This window comes from Abramis brama (assembly GCF_963993115.1).
Source record: "Abramis brama genome assembly, chromosome: 5".
NCBI lineage: Eukaryota > Metazoa > Chordata > Actinopteri > Cypriniformes > Leuciscidae > Abramis > Abramis brama.
Genome location: NC_139967.1, coordinates 48,424,937 through 48,438,246, shown reverse-complemented (window position 1 = coordinate 48,438,246; position 13,310 = coordinate 48,424,937). Strand labels below are relative to the sequence as shown.

Genomic DNA, 13,310 nt, shown 5'->3' with positions numbered 1-13,310 from the left:
ATGACCTAAATTGCAGGTAACACCTGGCGCCATATTGCTACTGTATGTGTGCCATATATTATTACTGTGTAATAGTTTCTTTAACCTGCTTGTTGGACCCTTATTATGATTATGATTAATTTGTTGAAAGACTGGAGTATTGCACACACAGAGAAATATTAGAATATACTGTGCAGTATATATGAATATATTAGTGAAGACATTATCATATACTTCTGTTGTTTTCTACTGGTTTAATGATAGTGTTCTTTGTATCCCAAACCGCTAAACAAAGCCTTACAGAAATCTGCACATCATTGGATTCAAATACAAACGTGATCTGGCTGATTTATGAGCCTTTTAATTTGCTAGGACACATAAAATGACACACACACACACACACACACACACACACACACACACACACACACACACACACACACACACACGCACACTGAAACCCCCAATAATTTGTCAAACTCATTTCAGACATAGTTCACTGCGCTTAGCTGTATATTTAGCTTATGCAATAGCCTTCCTGTTTATGAGGATTATAAACTGTAAAAAAGGACAATAAAGTAAAATGCATGGCACATTTTGAGTGCATCCATTTGAATTATATCTATGGTATTCATAAAAAAATAAAATGAAATAAAAACTGGCACTGTATATATGGCATTAGCACTGCTTGGCTGTTAATAATGTTCTTTATTATGAATGGGCGATATTGAATTTTGCAGCCCTTTGATGGTTTATGATGCCTGATGTGCCACAAATAATAACTTCAAAACAAATATCAAAGTGTACTGACTAATAAAACAAAATAAATATTTAACGGTATAGTGTGTGTCTCTCACACACACACACACACACACACATACAATGGGCCCTAACTTGCACAGATCCGCCCACAAAGTTACTTGCGTTTCACGTTTGATACTCGTGTTTCAGATCGTTAAAATAGGGCCCACTGATAAAAGTATGTGGACACATCTCTTAATTCTTGAGTTCAGCTGAACTGAATTCAGACCCATTGCCACAGGTGTATAAAAGCAAACACCTGGCCATGCAGACTGCATTAACAAACATGTGTGCAAAATAAGGAGCTTCTGAAGAGCTCAGTGAAATCAAGCGTGTTACAGTGATAGGATGCCACCTTTGCAATAAGTCAGTTCGTGAAATGTCATCCCTGCTAGATATCCCCCGGTCCACTGTAAGTGGGATTATTGAAAAGTGGAAGCGTTTAGGAACCGCAGCAACTCAGCCTGAAAGCAGACGTCCACGTAAAGTCACAGGGTGAACCGGTCACTCTTGTGCTGACTCTGAGACACATGGTGTGTAAAAGTCGCCAACGCTCTGCTGATTCCACAGCCGAAGAGCTCCAAACCTCCACAGGCATTAATATCAGCACGAATACTGTGCGGCGGGAGCTTCGTGGAATGGGTTTCCATGGCCGAGCAGCTTCATGCAAGACTCACATCACCAAGTACAATGATACGCATCAGATGGAGTGGTGTAAGGCTGCGTTTACGCTTGGCATTAACATGCGACCTGTATCCGGATGTTGTCCACATACACACATTGAAAAGACAAGTGTAAACGCGCTTCTGATGGGAATGTTATCCGATCAGCGTGTCCGGGTTCGGAGGGAGTCGAGGACGCATTGTGATCGGATCTCAGTGTAATGTAAACGCAGTCCAGCCGTCGTGTCTGCATTCACAGGTGGACGTCACACAAAACTGTCATTATTCCCCCTCCTCTCTCCGGAACTGAGAGCTGTGTGGTTTTGCGATACAGTCGAGTGTGAAGTACATCGCAAATATACTGAAATGTTTGCCTTCGCACCCGAAAGTTGCAGAACCATTCATTTTCTGTAAAGAACGTGCATTTTTCCCACCACAGTTGGCAACGTTCTCGGACCCATACGTTTCTCTGTACCGTTTCCATTACGGCGTCTATCCACATTATTAGTTCATGCTAAGTATTAATTACTTGCACATTATTAGTACTTCATCCTCCTCGTTTTGCGAGATTTGTAAAATGTCCCCCGACTGAAAACCCAACACTTCAGGTCGACTTTGCACTGAGCCATCCTTTTTTCTTTTTCTTTTTTCTTTTTTGTGAAATGCGAGATCCGATCTGTTATCCAGATACAGAAGCCACTTGATGTGGACAGGTGTAAACACACCTTGTCCTGATTGGCTTATGATCCGATCTGCTTGATCGGATCACGGTGATCGCATGTTAATGCCACGTGTAAACACAGCCTTAAACACGGCGCTACTGGATTCTGGAGCAGCGAAAATGTGTTCTGTGGAGGGAAGAGTGACGTTTCTCTGTTTGACAGTGTGTTGGGTGAGTCTGGGTTTAGCGGATGCCAGGAGAACGTGGAGGGGGGATTATGGTGTGGGGTTGTTTTCCAGGGGTTGGGCTAGACCTCCTACTTCAAGTGAAGGGACATCTTAATGCTTCAGCATACCAAGACATTTTGGATAATGCCATGCTTCCAGCTTAGTGGGAAGAGTGTGGGGAATACCCTTTTTATTCCAGCATGACCGAGCACCAGTGCATTATAACTGATGACACAAATGAACTGACTTGTGCATTAACTGATCCTAAATTATTTCAATATGGTTTAAATCAGTGTTAAATCTTTAACAATCTCATACTAGTCCTGACACAAGGACGAACTGTGAATCTAGACTAATAATACCATCTTTAGGAAACCCTTAGGTTATGCTTTATTTTGATGGTCCACTTTAGACAATTTACTAACTATAAGTATCTTTGCAACTCCAACTAAAGGTGCACCAGGGTAAAACGCGGCTTTGTATTCTTTGCTAATTTGATCTAATATTTGATGGTTTTTAAAAGGTTGTAGATTTAAGTTGCAAATGAGAATCGCTAAAATTATTGAATGAGACGCCCCTGCTGTTGGGACGAACGGCACAATAATTAACAATAATAAACAGCCAGCTGACTTTTCCATTTGTTGACATGGTTAGATTCAGATGGGAAATATCAAATATTAAGTTGGGTGTCTATCTTAGAGATAATCACCATATTTATAATGAAACAGAAATGAAATATGATATTAATCTTTTCATATAACACAAATAATGTATAGTTACAAATATAAATGTCAAATATAAATATGTCTCCTTCAATGCTTTCACAATCTTTACTTTTTAAAATAATTTTCTGTTTTTTTAAAACATATTTTTATATTAGCATATTTTAATGACAGTATATTTATTGAACACGAATGAATTGTTTTATTTAGCTAGACGTTGTTCTCGCTGCTCATATCGGTGTGTAAAGTTCAGGCACAGACGCTGGCTTGCTGTGTTAAACCCCTGTGTCTCTGTGCAGCTTCTGGCAGGCGTCCACACGTCCCGCTCAGCCTCTGGTCTCGGGTTTAAGACGACAAAGAGGATTATGAAGCAGCAAAGCAATTTCATTTAAGTCGCCCTTATCTTTGGGAAGTGCTGAATTCACACATTAGCAGAACAGGACAGGTGTGGACAGATAATGGACACAGAAGAAGGGGGAACACATTTATAAACAGGGTTTAATTGTGCTTTGGGGAGAGATCTGAGCTTTGACAGCGATGTTATTGAAGAGCAGTGACATCCTACGTTGTGTCCGTTCTTGTTCAGTGTTTGTGTGATGGAGGACTCATAAACACTAGTCTTAGTCACTGCAAGAGAGGCCTGGAGATCTTTAGATGTTTCAAGAGATTCTGACCTGGTTTTAATGTGAATTTAATGTTGGACACCACTTTATCCTCAAGTTTAAGCTCCATATTCTCATTATATCATTATATATGAGCCTGATGCTTCAAATATGAAAGACAACAACAACAAAAAACATATGCAAACATGTACTTTTTTTCTTGTATGGAAATGAGCGATTTGTTCATTATGCCTGACAACTACACGGTATTTTATTTTTATTTATTTTTATAAAAAAACAAAACATGATTTATAAGAAAATCCAATTTCAGTCTTTCTACTTCAAAATGTCACTTTTAAATCAAAGTGTTATTTGCAGTTTCTTTATAATTGTTTGTGAAATTTCCGAATGAAAGTAGTTTAAATGTAAATCTCACACCATTTGTATTTTATTTTTGTGTAGGACATTAGTGATGGTCATGTGAAAAGGATCTTAATATGAATGTGAAACTTTCTTTTTTTCTTTTTTTTTTTATTATAGGAAGCAGTTTTGTAGTAAGCATGGGCAGTTATCTGGATGTCTCCAACTGGTTAAATCCAGCCAAACTGACCCTGTACTACCAGACCAACACATCTACCCAGTGGGTGAGAGATTACTGCGGTCAGAGGACGACTGACCCCTGTGAACAGCTCTGTGACCAGGACACTGGTGAGTCAACACACACACACACACACACACACACACACACGCATTGGGTTTTATGGGGACATTCCATAGACCTAATGATACTGTACAAACTGTTGTATATTCTCTCCCCTTACACTAACCCGACCCCTAAACCTACCCATCACACACAACTTTCTGCATTTTTACATTTTCAAAAAGCATCACTTATTTATAAGCTGTTTTCCTCATGGGGACCAAAAAACAATTCCCCACAAGGACAAAGATTTTGGATATTGCCATCTTTGTAGTACTATCCAGCTGAAGAAAGTGGGAAAAACAGCTAAACCACTGTAGAAAGTGGTAACCTGCAATTGTTACGTTAAAAAGAGCTGATCTTACCCTTAAAGGGGTGGTATAATGCCCTTTTCACAAGATGAAAAATAAATCTCTGATGTCCCCAGAGTGTGTATGTGAAGTTTAAGCTCAAAATACCCCACAGATATTTTTATATAGCATGTTAAAGTTGTCACTTTTTGAGGGTGAGCAAAAACGCACCGTTTTGTGTCTGTTCCTTTAAATGCAAATGAGCTGCTGCTCCCGGCACAGGGGGCGGAGCTTCAACAGCTTGAGTCATTTTACCTCACACAGACATGCACTGAAAATTTCTACAACTTTTAGCCTTTTATGTTCAAACCGGAGTCAGACAAAGATGGAGAGACTAAAGAAGAAGTGACAACATGTAGAAGCAACAGGACATTTCTGAATGGTTAGTTGATGAATTTATGTAGCTGATGTGTAGTTATCTTCTAGTCATTGATTAACATATTCTGTCTTGATAATCTATAAAACGTGTTCAGGGGGCGGGGTTTATGTAAATTTTAGGGTTGGTGATGTCACTAACCCGGGAGGAATGTGGTGTAGTCTCTACCAGCCGTTTGTTGTAGTCCTTAAAAAGCGATTTCTTTAAAAGCAAATATCTCCCTTTGCTTTGAACTTTGAGCATTGTAACTTTGCAGATGTTGTTTATGCTCAAACAGCAACATTACACACTAACTAAAGTTAGAAAAGTCAAATCATAATCAACCACCCCTTTAAATTTACTTTTGTTGGTGCAACCTAATATATTTAGGTTGATTCTGTAATGTGATTTTTTTTTTTTTTTTTATTGAATTTAGCCTGGTCGTAGCCGGTTAAGCATGCTGCTTTTATACGACCAACCAACTGAAAGCATCTTTGCCAGGCTGGGAGACCAGTCTGACCAAATTAAACCAGCTACATCCAGATTAATTCAGCTGAGACCAGGCAACCAGCGTAGGTGTTTTTTTGTTTGTTTGTTTTGTTTCAGCAGGGCAGACTTAACCCTGCTTACCTTCAGTGTGAAAGCAGTCAACAGCTTCAGGTTGAGAACTGTTATAGAAGGTCTTCTCTAGTTTCCCAGTCTTCCAAAACTCAAGTGTTGTTTTGTTTTTTGTTTTTACAAGAGTAAAGGATGTTGAAAAATGATTTAGCCATTTATATTGTATAGAAAGCTAGAAATGATATATTGTTTCTTCTTAAAATAAGCAATAAATAAATGAATATCTGTCAGTGTTAGAGAAGTGATCCAAAGTTACCATGCATCATTTAACAGAATGCATGTTAAAGCATGTTCTCTGCACTGAAAAACAAATTAGTTGTAGAATTTACTTTGAAACGATTTTTACTCAGAAATTGGTAATAAATTTCACAGATAATCACAAAGAAACAAATTCACATTGAATTAAATTTAAAATGTTTAAGTAGAAAGACTGAAATAGTAATTTCTTGTAAAACATACTTCAGTAATCTTTGTTTTATTTATAACATCTTAAAATATGTTTTTTTATATATAGTTTGATGTGGAATAACCAGTAAAAAAAATTAAAAAAAATACATGCATTAAAAAAAGTTGCCATCTGACACACACACACACACTTATGGGGAAACACATTTATTTGCTCATGACCTTCTGTGGTAATCTGTCGCTCAAGGTCTCAGTCAGGTTGAGTCGGTTTGCAGGGCGTCAGTTTGATAAGCGTGCCGATGCCTGGGGATCATGGGAATAACACAAGCCCGCTGTGACGTCTCGGGCCCAGGGCTTATGAGCCTCACGCTTGACATTTACAGTTATTGTCGAGGAATCTGTCTTTGTAGCTGCTCTTTTTTTCAATATGGTCAAGAGCTGTAACACACAGTGCTCTTTAGACAGCGGGGGGAAAGTATACAGTCAATTTGATTGTGACACAATGATTGACGAACACACAACATATTCCATATCAGCCTATTATTCACTGCCAAGACTGTGATCCTGTCACACTAGTCTCATGCTAAGACTTAAATGTCATGGTTATACATTTATAACAGCATTATAAAACAGCAAATTGTAAGTGCACAAGTTTATTTACTGTGAAAATGTTTCCCATTTGTTTATATACACTGAAATGCAATTATTATCTGTGGTAATGAGCAGCAGAAGCTTGTGTAGTTCACTCCGCAATATTCCTTTCATTGTTTGGCCTCAGCCATTGTAAATGTCTTTGAATACAGCTCCAGTTCATCATATAGGTCTGTTGCCTGCATTTATTTTTAAACACAGCACCATGAAAGCTCCGATCTTTAAGCCAGTATTCTGTGACCTGACATTTAGATGCATTATCTACCTCTTCTTTCTCTCTTTTAACTGGGCTTACTCTTAAAGAAAAGGAGGGGACAATATGAGTGGTTCTGTATAGGAGTAAACCTGTATCGGATTATATCTCTTCTGCTTTTAGCACATACTGTAAAAGCCGCATGAAATCACTAATGCACCGTCACTGGTGATGCATTAACACGCCTGAATGAACATTAAAGATTAGATTCATAAATGTGAAGGTGAATCTGGAAAACCAAAAGGAACAGCAAGTTAGAAAAGTGCTGCATGTGCTAAACAAGGCATTTGAAAGACGGAAATGAAAACCAAATGTTATTACAAAAGTGAAATACGTTATCTAAAAACACAGATAGCCACAAAAAAAAAAAAAAAAAACAGAAGTCTACAAATATATAATGGTATCACTTTATACTGAGGTCCATTTGTTAACACTGGTTAAATGCATTAACTATCGTGAACTGGCAATGAGCTATACATGCATATAATTACTGATGCCATAAATAGGAAATTAATACGTTTATTCAGCAAGGGCACATTCAATTGATCAAAAGTGACAGTAAACACATTTATCATGTTGCAAAATATTAACTTCTGTTCTAGAGAACTTTCTATTCATTAAAAAAAAAATCCCAAAATAATAATAAATGTTTCTTGAGCACCAAATCATCATATTAGAATGATTTCTGAAGGATCACGTGACACTGAAGACTGGAGTAATGATGCTGAAAGATCACGAAATATTAAAATATAAAACAGTTGTTTTAAATTGTAATAAAATGTCACTTTATTTTTGATCAAATAAATGCATTAAAAATCTGAATTATTCCAAGCTTTTATATATTACAAGACTTGTTACCAATCTTTGGTTGAATACCTTTAGTAGTGCTGTCCTGCTAGTTGGCTGTAGTGCTTCTCGTTACGGGGCGACGGTGTGCCGTAGACTTCCGAATCGATCCGTGCAGGAATAGGAGTCTAGCAGAGGCGTGATGCGGGAGCACTTGAGGAGGCTGACTATCAGTCAGGACTGCAGCGTTCTGGATGAGCAGCTGAGCTTTGATTGCATACGCTGGAGGCTGGCCAGTAATCAGTTTCATTAGTCCAGACGAGGGCATTACTGTCCCATGTGCCACCACAGTCCTTGCCATCCTCCTCTGAGTGTTTCTGTTCCTGTAGAGCACGATCTCTACAACACCAAGGTCATTGGTTTGATTGAGCTGCAGCTCTGGTTGCCAATATACTACTGTACAAACAAAGTAATGGAGCACTTGCACTGAGCTTCATGACTCACTTCCGTTTGGAAATAGTACGTCTCACTTATTTCCAGTTATGTTTACTTTCAATGTACGGTGGTCAATGGGTTGAACAAACGGCACCTAAAATTAGTGTCCGCAGCAAATTTGGCAATTTTTATTGACAGGAGTGTGATGTCACGAGTACATTAGTTTAAGAACTACATTACCCAGCATGCCACACTAGTTAGGAGCATGTGCAGAAGCCTGTCTAGGGTTGGGCATGATGCCCTGTTGGGTGCTGCCTGAAATGTGTGTTGAGCTTGGTTTTCTTCAGGAAAAAGACAAATGGTAGGTGGCACCAAAAATAGAGGAATATCTTAACCCTCTGAGGTCTGAGCTGTTTTCTGGGCCCTGGAGGTGTTCTGACATGCTCTGACATTTCTGGTTATTTCTGTTACTTGTGACATTTTCATGGCTAAAGTCTAATTACACTGTATTCAGCACAAACTCTGCTACAATAATATATCAGCAGCATGTATGTAAAAGTTTGTAGTTTTGAGATAATGACATTTATGCGTGGTTTTTGAAAATACAAAAAAAAATTCTCACTGAAATAAGGCCATGAAACCCATACTGATTATTTCTTCACAAGACTTTTGAAAATTGTATGACGTAGCCTAGAATATTTGCTGCAAAACTATGTGAAAATCACCCTGACTGCTCGTTCAGATAAGACAATATATTGATTTAAAAATTTTACGACGTGTTTTGTGTGAAAAAGCCTTATGCGAGAGCTCATTAATATGTAAGCTTTTCTCACCTGAGAAAGACAAAGAACCTCCCCTAACGGCCCTATTAGGAGCTATCAGGCCCCTATCATTCTGAGCAACCTTGCACAATACTGTAAATGAGGAGATTTAAAAAATAATGGCTTTTAAATTGTTTGGATTTATTTACAACACAACATAATCCAAAGATACACAACAAATGCCAAAAAAGCACTTCAAAGACAGAGACCTTTGTGCCATTCCTAAAAACATTGTACAAACCTTTCATTTCCAAGATTTTCACTTTACCATGTTCACGTACTGAGACTCATGTGAATGTTGAAGTCCTCAGTGGCATCTGGGACCTGAAAAAAAAAAAAGTGAACATACTGATATCAAGAGAAAGGCCTGCACGATTTTGGAAATAAATATTAGATTTTTCTGGTTAAAATTGCTTTTTAAAATTCCTTTTTAAAATTCACAGAATACACACACACACACACGTTTCCAACGATATATAATATAATGAACACCAGGTTTGTTGTGCCTTGTAGGCATAAGGTATATGCGCAGTGCGGATAAAATAATAATAACAATAAATAACCTATAGCAGCCTATAAATCTTCCAAAAGAAGCTAGAGAAAAATATATTGATTATCATGTTACTTCAAATGTTTCCATCCCTTATGATGATATGAAATGAGATAATAATAAAAACATGAAGCCGTTTGGTGCGTTTTGCTTTCATCCAAAATATGATACATTCAAACGCGATCGCTTGCAAAATATGATACATTCAAACGCGATCGCTTGCAAAATATGATACATTCAAACGCGATCACTCTCAAATATAAAACATTATGGTTACCATAAACATATCTATGTTTGAGCAGATATCCACAAACACAGTAAACACATATGATACATTCAAACGCGATCGCTTGCAAAATATGATACATTCAAACGCGATCGCTTGCAAAATATGATACATTCAAACGCGATCGCTTGCAAAATATGATACATTCAAACGCGATCACTCTCAAATATAAAACATTATGGTTACCATAAACATATCTATGTTTGAGCAGATATCCACAAACACAGTAAACACGGGTCTAAATATTATAATATTCCCCATATATCTAGCAACAGTTCAGCTGCAACGTGACATTTATGCAACAATAACAAACTAGGCTATGTAAGAATTTCTTACCTTATCTTTCTTGTCTTCAAATCGCGTTCTTCTTCTTCTGAGGTAGCCTAAATCCAATGTAAGCTCAGGCACGTCTTTCAAACTCGACGAAAAGTGAAGTGAAGTGTTTTGTTGTTGAGGTAACGAGCGCGTTCGCGTTCCATGTGGAGATTTGCATGTGAATATCTTTTGCGCGAGTAGGCGTGGCCAAATTAACTGTAATGAGCAAGCGTTTGAGAAGCTGGACATCTTGTTGGTTTTATACAAATTACTTAAACAGAGAATATTTGTTTTCGTTTTGAATCCGATCATTTAAAAGTACACACTTAAATGTTTATAAAGGTATATGGCTCATAAATGTGTGACAAGTATTCGCTTAGTTTTGTTTCAGTTTATAGACGTGCTCAAGAAAAAAAAGTTCACCGCGACGGAGAGGCAGAAAGCACACCCTGTTTATTTTCTTTATTTTACAAAAGCACAATGTTTTGATTTGATTGTAAGTGGACACATACAAAAGGAGAAATATCACAGATTCTTTTTTTATATTTCTTTTTTCTGTATGACCATAAATGATGGAGTAATTTAAGTTTATAGTGCTACAATGTGGAGAAAATCCGGCAAAACGCGTCGGCGCGTTTGTCGACCTCAGAGGGTTAATTCAATCAGTGAGAGTACTATGATTGTTTTTACAGATGGATCTAGAGATCCAGTTAGTGGGAAAGCTGGATTTGGGGTATAAAGTGAGGAAAATAAGTATTTGAACACCCTGCTATTTTGCAAGTTCTCCCACTTGGAAATCATGGAGGGGTCTGAAATTGTCATCGTAGGTGCATGTCCACTGTGAGAGACATAATCTAAAAAAAAAAATCCAGAAATCACAATATATGATTTTTTAACTATTTATTTGTATGATACAGCTGCAAATAAGTATTTGAACACCTGTCTATCAGCTAGAATTCTGACCCTCAAAGACCTGTTAGTCTGCCTTTAAAATGTCCACCTCCACTCCATTTATTATCCTAAATTAGATGCACCTGTTTGAGGTCGTTAGCTGCAAAAAGACACCTGTCCACCCCATACAATCAGTAAGAATCCAACTACTAACATGGCCAAGACCAAAGAGCTGTCCAAAGACACTAGAGACAAAATTGTACACCTCCACAAGGCTGGAAAGGGCTACGGGGAAATTCCCAAGCAGCTTGGTGAAAAAAGGTCCACTGTTGGAGCAATCATTAGAAAATGGAAGAAGCTAAACATGACTGTCAATCTCCCTCGGACTGGGGCTCCATGCAAGATCTCACCTCGTGGGGTCTCAATGATCCTAAGAAAGGTGAGAAATCAGCCCAGAACTACACGGGAGGAGCTGGTCAATGACCTGAAAAGAGCTGGGACCACCGTTTCCAAGGTTACTGTTGGTAATACACTAAGACATCATGGTTTGAAATCATGCATGGCACGGAAGGTTCCCCTGCTTAAACCAGCACATGTCAAGGCCCGTCTTAAGTTTGCCAATGACCATTTGGATGATCCAGAGGAGTCATGGGAGAAAGTCATGTGGTCAGATGAGACCAAAATAAAACTTTTTGTTCATAATTCCACTAAACGTGTTTGGAGGAAGAAGAATGATGAGTACCATCCCAAGAACACCATCCCTACTGTGAAGCATGGGGGTGGTAGCATCATGCTTTGGGGGTGTTTTTCTGCACATGGGACAGGGCGACTGCACTGTATTAAGGAGAGGATGACCGGGGCCATGTATTGCGAGATTTTGGGGAACAACCTCCTTCCCTCAGTTAGAGCATTGAAGATGGGTCGAGGCTGGGTCTTCCAACATGACAATGACCCGAAGTACACAGCCAGGATAACCAAGGAGTGGCTCTGTAAGAAGCATATCAAGGTTCTGGCGTGGCCTAGCCAGTCTCCAGACCTAAACCCAATAGAGAATCTTTGGAGGGAGCTCAAACTCCGTGTTTCTCAGCGACAGCCCAGAAACCTGACTGATCTAGAGAAGATCTGTGTGGAGGAGTGGGCCAGAATCCCTCCTGCAGTGTGTGCAAACCTGGTGAAAAACTACAGGAAACGTTTGACTGCTGTAATTGCAAACAAAGGCTACTGTACCAAATATTAACATTGATTTTCTCAGGTGTTCAAATACTTATTTGCAGCTGTATCATACAAATAAATAGTTAAAAAATCATACATTGTGATTTCTGGATTTTTTTTATAGATTATGTCTCTCACAGTGGACATGCACCTACGATGACAATTTCAGACCCCTCCATGATTTCTAAGTGGGAGAACTTGCAAAATAGCAGGGTGTTCAAATACTTATTTTCCTCACTGTATGTGGAACAGCTAGGGTTGGAAATTGGTTGACGTATTTCTAATGGAAGTTCTGTTCTCACTGCTGAATTAATGACATTTGTATGGGCTCTATGGTGGATTGAGGAAGTAAAACCTAGAGAAGTCATTATCTGCTCTGATTCTGCAGCTACTCTAGACAATTTAAAAGTAGGAAAATCTAAAGCTCGTCCTGATATTGTAAATTACATATTGAATGTGTTTTTTAGAAATAGGTTTGACTGCAACATCAGTTTTTGTGAGGGGGAATGAGCGGGTGGATAAAATTGCAAAGGAGAGCTTAGGAAGAGAAGTAGATGTCCATGTATTATTAGGGAGAGTGGAACTGAGGGAACAAATTAAAGAGGGCTTAATAAATGAATGGCAGAGAGGGTGGGAAAAGGAAATCAGGGGTAGACACTACTTTTCCATACAACCTAAAGTTAGGAAAATATGTTCATTTAACATTTTGTTCCAAATGTGTAGATTGAGGTTGGGGCACTGTGGGTTAAATTATTCTTTGTGCATTGTAGGAAAGCATGTTTCTGGCTTGTGTGAATGTGGGAGTCTTGAGACAGTAGGGCATGTTTTCCTAGAATGCAGAAAGTATAGGGCAGAAAGAAACTGGCAGGACTTGGAGTTAAGGCTTTTTCTCTTTTATCTTTGTTTGGTCACAGTGACGAGCATAAACTGATCTCCGAGGCAGTTATTCAGTTCTTGCATGATACAGGACTGTATGTAAAAATTTAGTTCAAACTTTGTCCTGTGGAGGGCAGTAATACGCTCAGCAG

The 13,310-nt window shown here is 38.5% G+C and overlaps 1 protein-coding gene across 3 annotated transcripts in view; it reads left to right on the top strand.

The window, feature by feature from the left end:
* astn2 (astrotactin 2) overlaps positions 1-13,310 on the top strand; it is a 445,829-nt gene that overhangs the window by 223,361 nt on the left and 209,158 nt on the right. For all 3 annotated transcript variants that reach the window (XM_084114345.1, XM_084114344.1, XM_084114346.1), the window contains one exon: positions 4,195-4,362. In XM_084114345.1, coding sequence (XP_083970471.1) covers positions 4,195-4,362 — 168 coding nt within the window. The remainder of the gene's footprint in view (positions 1-4,194; positions 4,363-13,310) is intronic.